Source organism: Ipomoea nil, unplaced genomic scaffold, assembly GCF_001879475.1.
Source record: "Ipomoea nil cultivar Tokyo-kokei standard unplaced genomic scaffold, Asagao_1.1 scaffold0805, whole genome shotgun sequence".
Classification (NCBI taxonomy): domain Eukaryota; kingdom Viridiplantae; phylum Streptophyta; class Magnoliopsida; order Solanales; family Convolvulaceae; genus Ipomoea; species Ipomoea nil.
The window spans coordinates 3,726,962-3,736,443 of NW_017617233.1; the positions used below are offsets into that span (position 1 = coordinate 3,726,962).

Consider the following 9,482-nt stretch of genomic DNA (forward strand, 5'->3'; position numbering starts at 1 on the left):
CTTGACACAGAAAAGGTCTCCCTAGCAACAGCATGAGCGGCACAATTCGCAGATCGCTTAACAAAACGGAATTCGACATCGCCAAGCGTTTAAGAAAATGTTTTTTTTTTCTTTTTTGTTAAGTTAGAGAAAATATAGTTTTATGTTGTTTGGTTCATGGTATTCATTTTTCATTGAAAAATGAATTCCTCAAAGTTGATGAAAATGAATTCTTTGTAAATGGGTGAGATTTTGTTTTCCGCAAGTCCTGGAAAAAAAATAACATGACTGAACCATTTTACCATTATGAAAGTTTCTTAATTACATATGTACCTTTTTTTTGAATGTTACTGGCCCTATTACATTGTAGTATCTGTTCATTCTAATTACATATGTACCTATTTATTCATTAATCTTTTTAGAGACATATTGATCTTTATATTCATTATTCCTTACCTTTATAAACCAACCAAATAATAGAATCTATTTTTCGGTAATTTATTTCTATAGAACTTCAATTTCATTTCTCTTTAAATATTCTCCAGCGAAACAAACGAGCTGTTATAAAATCAACTAAAGTTTTATTTGTGTGAATGATTATCCAATGTAAGTAACTATATTAAAATAAATAATAAAAATATGTATAGTATTTACCTAGGCTAGAAAAATCTTCAAAAAGTAAAATTCAACACCCACATTATAAAAATAAATTGCTACAAATGGATTATAGTTAGAACATATTTTGTAGTGTTGGAGTTTTTTTTCTTCTTCTCCACCAAGCATATATGAACATACTCTAGTTATTCCAGGCAACAAAACAAAGCAAATGACGCTAATACGCTACCATTTTGACAACCAGTGGACATAAATTGTGACAAATGACCACTTTTGACACAAATTAAAAAGTATAGGTATCACATTTGGTCAAGTTAAAAGTCTATGATCAAAATTGACACTATGTCAATCGTTCGTTGAAGGACAATTTCTGGTATTAACTCTGAAGATCCATATTTCTACTAATACAATTCGCTATCCACTAACCACTCAAAGTTAATTGTCAAACAATACAATTATATATGGAGTGATGTACTCAAAAAATTAATTTGTGATTTAGATCAAACTAACTAATACAATAAGGTAATAGTTAACTTGCATGTTTGAATAGTTATTACATGCTTGTGATGTGGTATTTTACAACATCAAAAAAATAAGGAATAAGGTTCAAATTGGCCACTGAACGTAACCTGAAAATGCAATTAGGTCACTGAACGAACAAAAAGTACAATTAGGCCACTGAACACTTCAAAAACGTGCAATTAGGCCACTGAACTCTCCAAACATATGCAATTTCACCGGATATCGGGTTACCATCAATTTTAGCAGGTTACCTGCTTACGTGGCAGCTGAGGTGGCATTTTTAAATAATTTTTAAATAATTTTAAATAATTAATTTTAATAATAAATTTTAATAATAAATTTTATAAAAAATTAAAAAAAAATAAATAAAAAATTAAATAAAGTCGTTTTTATTTTTTTAAATAAAAATTTATTATTAAAATTTATTAAAAATGATTTAAAATTTATTAAAAATGCCAACTCAGCTGTCATGTAAGCAGATAACCTGCTAAAATTGAGGGTAACCTGCTATCAGGTGAAATTGCACATTTTTGGAGTGTTCAGTGGCCTAATTACACTTTTTTTTTTGTTCAGTGGCCTAATTACATTTTCAAGTTACATTCAGTGGCCAATTTGAACCTTATTTGTTTATAATATAAAGAAGTAGAAAAATGAAGATGGAGCAGAGTTTTTTGCACCCAAGGAAAAAGAAGATATTCAGTGGATAAATGTAAAACACGTGGCAATATTTAACCTTGAATCCAGTTTTACTCACACGCCGCCTTTCTCTTCTTTCTTCCAGCGAATTCAACATTTCAACTTCCATTCCATCATCGACAAAACCAAGCCTCTTTCCTCACGCCTACGGGGCATTCTCCCTACACGTCACGCCCAATAATTCGAAATCATCGTCGTCATGGATTCCATGCCCGTGAATTGGGAAGCACTCGACACGCTGATTTTCGATTTCGCCAAATCTGAAAACCTAATCGATGACTCCGCCTCTGCGCCTTCGCCTCCGTCGTCGCCCTCTCCTTCCACGCCGTCTTCCTCCTCCTTCCACTTGCGCCTACTTATTCGACAAATTAGACGTTGTCTGGAGGCCGGAGAGGTCGATGCTGCCGTGGATCTCCTGCGCCTCCATGCGCCCTCCGTTCTCAATGATCACCGTATTCTTTTCCGCTTACAGAAGCAGGTAATTTGTCTGCACCTCCTCTTTGTGTGCTACAATATCGCGGAAGGAAGATTACGTTTGAAAAATATGGAGTTTTGTGTTTCTGTTTGTTTTGGAGTTCCGTTTGATTCAAAATGCTCAATGAATGTAAAAGTTTTTTTTTTTTTTAGTCAACCGATTAGATTTTTCCTTAGTTAAGTTGCTTATGTTTCTGCTTTGGTGGAGGGGAGAGTGGGGAATTGAGAAGGTTTGGGGAAGATTGATCAATGAGGATAGTTTCAGTATGTACTGAAGTTAAAAGAAATCAAGAGGTATGTATGGGTGTTGAAAATGTCTGTTTTCGATCTATAGGTGGCTTTTACCCTGGGAAATGAGGTTGCCAAATGGTTGAGTATTGATAGGAAATAGGATGGTTAAAAATAATTATTAATTAAAAAAAAACTTCTGAAAGTAAGAAATGATCTAGAAGAGTTCGAGTGCAATTTTACACATAAATATTATACAAATTTCCAAATTGAATATTTATGTTAAAAAATTGAATGTACCTAATATTATTCAATTACTAAATAGTCTTATAACAATTTACAAATCTTTAAATTGAATGCCAAAAATTATTTTGATAAATTTCTAACATCTTCTAAGAACTTCAATTAGAATTTACCAAAAGATAAAAACCATATAGTGAGGCCTTTCATGGAATAGGATTTGAAGAGTTTCCTTATTTTTATCTATCCTCACTGTGATTTAAGTTTTCTGTTAACAGTGAACTGAGTGGATATATTCATGGCTTGAACAGAAATTTATTGAGCTTTTAAGAAAAGGCACTGATGAGGATCGAGAATCTGCTATTGATTGCCTGCGAACATCTCTAGCTCCTTGTGCATTGGATGCTTACCCTGTATGTTGACTTATCTTTTCTGATTCTAAAAACATGATTATGTGTAAGCTGTTTAGATTTGTCCCAATAAAATGAAAATTTTATGATAAAATGATGATTTCAGTTGTAATATTTTTGAACCATATTGTTTTCAGTCATAAAACTTCCTTAACTTTGATGTCCAATTCTTCACTTTGCACTTTAAAGCGAGGCAGTGCCTTGCTGCTTTGCTACACTTTTCACGTAAAAAAAGTTGGATTTCATCTATTTCCACGTGTACAAAAAGTGCATAACTGCATACTCATTATTAATGGTGTATGTTTTCGCTGTCAGGTTTATGATTCTGAATTAAGTGCATAAAAACATACTGCTTTAAAGCATATTATTTTCAGCTTTCTAATCTAATTGCAATTTGGTAGCAATGAGCAATTGTCCCTGGGCTGGAAACATTCATTGAACTGGGATCCCTTTCAAACGAGCCCAGTATCAATGATACTGCCCAGGACACACACACACAGATCTGTGTGTCAGCTTTCTCCCATAAAAACTTGCCATGTCATGAACTGCCAATTAAGACTGGGGGCCACGAAAGTTCATTTTGTGTTCCACTCAGCATGAAACCAGAGCTAATAGTTTTGGGAAGATTAGAAACATTTGGTTGTTCTAAGAACTTTGAGAATATGAAGTTGTGTACCTGGGTCCTGATTAGTGTTTATTTCTGGTTTTGAAGGAAGCATACGAGGAATTTAAGCATGTTCTTCTTGCACTTATTTATGAGAGAAGTGATAATAATTCTCCTGTGGCAAATGAGGTGAGTGGTAATTGCCTTCTTGTGAGCTCTGTCACTTATTTATATTTACCTAGTATTTAGAGTAGCATTGATTTTATTTAGTGTGTGTGTGTGTGTTTTTTTTTTTTTGTTTTTTTTTGTTTTTTTGTTTTGTTACCCTTTCTCATTGCAAAAAAAGTGGAGGTATTAGATTAGAAAAGCTTTTGGTACTTGCTATTATAGCAGTACCTACATGTTATTCTCTATAATTGCATAGTTGATAACTCCTTTTCCTTTAGTGGTCAGAAAAGAGGAGGTTTGAGATTGCTGGCCTGCTTTCCTCAATATTGAGAGCGCATTTACACGCATATGACCCACTGTTTGCAATGACACTGAGATACTTGATAAGGTGACTGATTCTCAGATATACAGCGCATACACTTATGTTCATTTCATTCATCAGATATGCTTTTATACCACATACTGGCATACATCTTAGATCATTTTCATGCTTTTATCTTATCAATTAAGAAGTAAAGTTATCACAAAGGTAAATGTTTTGTGCCATTTTACTTAATTATGTTGTACAACCAGCAGCATACATAAGAATTTTTGCTCTCGGCAAGGAGTTTTGTCACCCATATCAGATCTTACTGAGAGATTGCTTCTTGAGGATCGAGACCTCCCTGCAACACCTATAGAAAGTCTATATGAAGCACCTCCATTTGACGAGGTAAAATATTTTGAATATCATGATAGTGTATTACTAGCAGAATATATTCACATCACCTTGAAAATATGTTAGAGACCCCTTAAACATATCTACCCCCCACCCAACCACCACCTCATCAAGAAGAAAAATTTTCATTTCATTGAACATGTTCCATTCTGAAATTAGGTTGATATACAAGCTCTTGCTCATGCTGTAGAGCTTACAAGGCAAGGATCAGTCGACAGCCTGAGGTTTGCTAAGGGTGATTTATTCCAAGCATTTCAGGTATGTACAACATTATATGTGAGATTCTTTAATTCTTGTAAGTTTTCTGCTTTGTCAGTTAAGTATTGCATGTACAAATTCTCAATGTATTAAAATCTTGATTAGCTAACTAGGTAGTACCCAGAATAGGGTAAGCCTACGTGACTATGTGTAATGAAGATTTAACTTGCTGTTGCAGAATGAATTGTGCCGTATGGGAATGAATATTTCTGTGCTTGATGAACTTGTCCATGAGTATTGCATTTATAGGGGTTTCGTGGACTTTAGTGTTGCATCACCTCCTGGTAAATCCTTTTTCGTTTTCTTAGATTTCTCTTAACCTTTCTATATGCATTTGCTAATTCTTATTTGGTATTTTCTCCAGCATCAGGAATTCAGGGTATTGTTAGAGCTATAAATGATGATCAATCAGAATCTGGATGTTTATCGCAGAACTCTTGCCTTGAAGTTGGGAACGGAAACAGCAAACTTTCGGATGGTGAGGCTTCTCATACTGATGTTCATATGGAAGCCTCACCGAATAGCAGTATTGACACTGTGAGTATGCAAAGTACTGATGTGGAAGAGCGATTCCTTTGTGAGACAAATAACCATGAAGACTGCAGCACCAGTGGAACACATCTGGTTGGAAAAGTTCAGAAAAATAGAAGTCATAGAATTGTTGAAAGGAATAAACGTAAGCGGTGGAGGGGCAGAGATCAGAAACTAGAGTATACGTCAGAAGCTACAGTTGAAAGATGCAGAGAAGAGGTAACTTCTATCACCCTGATTGCCAGCACAAGTCTGCTGAAAGATAACATGTCAGGCATGTGTTTTGTACTTTTGTTTCTAATTGTCTTCAAAATGAACTCTCTATTGGTACTTCATTTTGCAGGCTTCTCAAAAGTTGGCCTCAGTAAACATTGCATGCAGTAGAGAAGACAAATATGAGGCATTACTTGGTATCAAGGAGCTAGCAAGCAAAGGAATGGCTGCAGAGGTGGTTGAAGAAATTAATGCAATAGACCCAACTTTTTTTGCACAGAATCCAAGTTTGCTTTTTCAGCTTAAGCAGGTTAGTGTTGCCTTAAAACATTTTTCAGAAAGTAGAGAAACAGAGGGAAGTAAACAAATATATATATATATATATATATATATATATATATATAGGATTGTGATCATATGAGAACTAACCTTCCCATGAGTCCATGAGAACCAATCTCATCCATTAAAAAAAATAGATCTATGGATGAGGTTAATTGGAGGGATTAGAAATGCGAGTGTGCATATTAAGCATGTCTTGTGTGCAACATAGGGACATGCTTAATATGCACATATCATAATGCCTAATATGCACAGGCGCGTTTTTAATCCCCCAATTGATCTCATCCATAGATATATTTTTCAAATGGATGAGATTGGTTCTCATGGACTCATGGGGAGGGGGTTCTCATGGGATCGCATTCCTATATATATATATATATATATATATATATATATATATATATAGAGAGAGAGAGAGAGAGAGAGAGAGAGAGAGAGAGAGAGAGAGAGAGATCCATTCAATCTCCATATAGAAAGGAGGAAAAGAGAACAGAAACCTCATTTGCTTCTCTTCCCCCCTCCCAATGACAAATTAAGCCGTTAAGGTAATCATAAACTGCTCTGGCTTGTTTGATCTTAAAAGGGAGTGGCATACTGATTGTTATATTGGTTGCAGGTTGAATTTTTGAAGCTTGTCAGCTCTGGTGATCACTCTGGTGCGCTAAAAGTAGCCTGCTCATATTTGGGTCCTTTGGCATCTAGTAATGCTCAGTTGTTGAAGCCTTTAAAGGAGACTTTGTTGACATTGCTGAAACCTAAAGAAGTGGCACTTAGTGAAAGCTTGCCATTGCATGCTCTTGCAACGTCACTACAGGTAGGACAAATGGGAGAATTTATTAATTAAAATATCCTGTTATGTTTTTGTTCAATACTTCTATCCATAGTTGACATTTGAGTCATTGAGAGTCTTCAAGAATTTGATTCCAATTTTCATTTGCATTGAGCCACTATTCCTGCTAAGAATGATTGCTAACATATTGAATTGTCAATTCCAATTTATTGTGATGATGGGATTCTATAATATGATGATTTTATTCTGCATTATTTATTAGTGTATGAATCCATTATATGGCCATACTCTAGATGCAAATGCTAAGATGGATGTGTGGGAACACAAGAAAGGATTAAATTAGAAATGGTTCTGTTAAAAACACGGTGGAAGTGGCCTCTATAGGGGACCCATTTTGGTAAAATGGATTAAAATGGTTTGGCAGGTTAAACATAAACATACGGTAGAGTATTAAGCGATAGGAATGGTATAAGAAGGAATTGTTTATTTCATCTTTAATACCTAACTATCAATTTATACCAGAGTGCTAGAGCAGTATGGGATATTTTGATATTACTGAGTGCTTTGTATTGCTATTATGTTCTTAAACATGTAAATCTGATTGTTTGAAGGTTGCTACTAGCAAGAGGCTTGGTATTGAACAGCCCCAGCTTATGAAGATTTTGAAAGCGACACTCTACACACACAATGAGTGGTTCAAACTTCAAATGTGTAAAGATCGGTTTGAAGGTCTTCTAAAGATTGATTCGCTTAAAGATATTAGCGGTCACTCGCTTCTTGCTGCTGCTTCTAAGTCAGATGTTGACATGGGCACTCATGGATCGTCTCAATTTACTGCATCCTCGAGTAACAGGATGCAGGAAGATGGTAGCAGTCCAGTACAATCATCCGCCAGGGATATGGAATGTGATGAAACAGCAATACTTAAAGTCATGGTGAGTCTTACTAAATTATTTGGATGTTTTTTCCCAGAAAAGTTTCAGATATGTGTTTATGATCCTCGCTACTTAGTCTTAGGCAACTTAGAAGGTTCCGGATCTGGTTCCTCTTGTCGGGAACTGAATTTTGGGCATGTTTAATTATAGCCATTTCTGTGGTTGCCTGTTCATCATCTTCTCCTTCAAAAGGAGTACGAACCTTGCTGGGAAAGCACCATTCTGGTTGACTAGACAAGAGAGCAACAACATTAGATTGTGAAACCACCAGCACAAGCAACAGTCAAACCAGTGCTTGTCATTGCCTCTATGTACTGGCTACAAATATGGTACCAGTGGCAAGGATTCCAGTAATTCCTTCCCATGGACTATAACTGTTGCTGAGAATAGTTGGGCATTCTAGCCACAGCAATTCTCTCGCTAAGTATTTTACCAATCTGACAAATAATCTCTAATGAAGTTCCATTATTAAATATATATGTTAAGCACAAGAGACTGTGATTGGAAATTAGGGTTGGAGTGTTTCAAAATGTTGTAGTAAGTATTTGTTTTCCCTTTTCCATTTAGCGTGGGAATTGGAAGTTACTCTTCATGGCCTTTGGATGGAATTCCTTTAGGAAGCTAAAATTGGCATTGTTACATCTATAGGATGAAAATCCATGTATAGTACAAAATGTATCATCATTCATAGCAAGAGTCAGTGAGATTTGAAGCTTAGTTGATAACTGTTTGATGAGATGAAAAATTGTCAGTCTCATGTTGATAAGTTCATTTTCACTTTGTATAATACCGTAATGTTATACTCCAACTGTAGTACTCCCTTGACTGTGTACCTGTTTGTGTGTGTGTGTGTGTGTGTGTGTGTGTGTTGTTGTATGCATGTGCACTGGTGTGCGTGGGTGGGTGGGTGGAGGCCTGGTTGAAGGATCCCGGTTTAGTCTTGACATGCTAACCACATGTGCAGGAATTTCTTGCTTTGCCAAGGGCGGATGCAATTCATCTCCTTGCCCAGTACAATGGAAATGCAGAGATGGTGATTCAGCAGATATTTGCATGATTTGTAAATTGTTGCAAAACTCGAATATTCTTTAATTTTTTTATTTGATTGTATTGTACCATAGATTCTAAATTTTTTTGGTCTTTTTTCAATAACAATTTCACACGCTTGTTGCTGAAGATGGAAGTGAAAGTAGATGCCTTGGCTAATTGGAGTACTTGTACCAAACCAGCAGCAGCACTGTACCAATGGATCAGCCGAAATTCTAGGTAGTATTAGTGTATTACAGAGGAATAAGATGCAATATTTGTTAATATGGAAATTTTCTTGGTTTCCTGTTTACCGTGCTATATTTCTTCCTTGCATATGCGATGTGCATGACTGCCTTCCTCTTAAAACTGTTTAGCCCAGTTATTAGAAAGGTATGATTTCTTTTTTGTTAAAAGACCTTGTGGTTCTCTCAAATGGAGCTTACAGGTTTAAACTCCAGTGGGGATATTAACTTTTTATGCTTCTTCAATAGGTTGAGAAACAATCGTTATACTGTGTAACCGTGTGCTCCATGCATGGTGTATACGGTTGCGAAAACTACATCGTTTTGACTAAAAACGCGCGTCCCACTTAAAAAAAAAAATTAATTTTGATTTCCGTCAACAACATTATGTTGTGCAGAATTTGTACTATATAGTTCATTCATTCTGGATATTTACGCGAAAATCGAAACTGATTTTTTTTTTTCATTCATGCTGGATATTTAGTTCATTC

General features: G+C 35.4%; 1 protein-coding gene across 3 annotated transcripts; it reads left to right on the plus strand.

Moving 5' to 3' along the window:
- Window positions 1-1,875: 1,875 nt before the first annotated feature.
- On the plus strand, window positions 1,876-9,059 carry LOC109177800. Of its 3 annotated transcripts, none has more exons than XM_019327267.1 (12): window positions 1,876-2,290; window positions 3,066-3,167; window positions 3,877-3,964; window positions 4,222-4,324; window positions 4,513-4,648; window positions 4,814-4,912; window positions 5,091-5,196; window positions 5,277-5,662; window positions 5,787-5,966; window positions 6,612-6,809; window positions 7,397-7,720; window positions 8,685-9,059. In XM_019327267.1, the coding sequence occupies exons 1-12, from the start codon at window positions 2,012-2,014 to the stop codon at window positions 8,775-8,777; spliced, it is 2,094 nt and encodes a 697-aa protein (XP_019182812.1). In that variant the 5' UTR covers window positions 1,876-2,011; the 3' UTR covers window positions 8,778-9,059. The 3 variants fall into 3 exon arrangements, with proteins under 3 accessions (XP_019182812.1, XP_019182811.1, XP_019182813.1); XM_019327266.1 differs by having other exon boundaries at window positions 3,877-3,957; window positions 4,215-4,324; XM_019327268.1 differs by having other exon boundaries at window positions 3,877-3,957; window positions 4,215-4,324; window positions 5,283-5,662.
- Window positions 9,060-9,482: the final 423 nt, after the last annotated feature.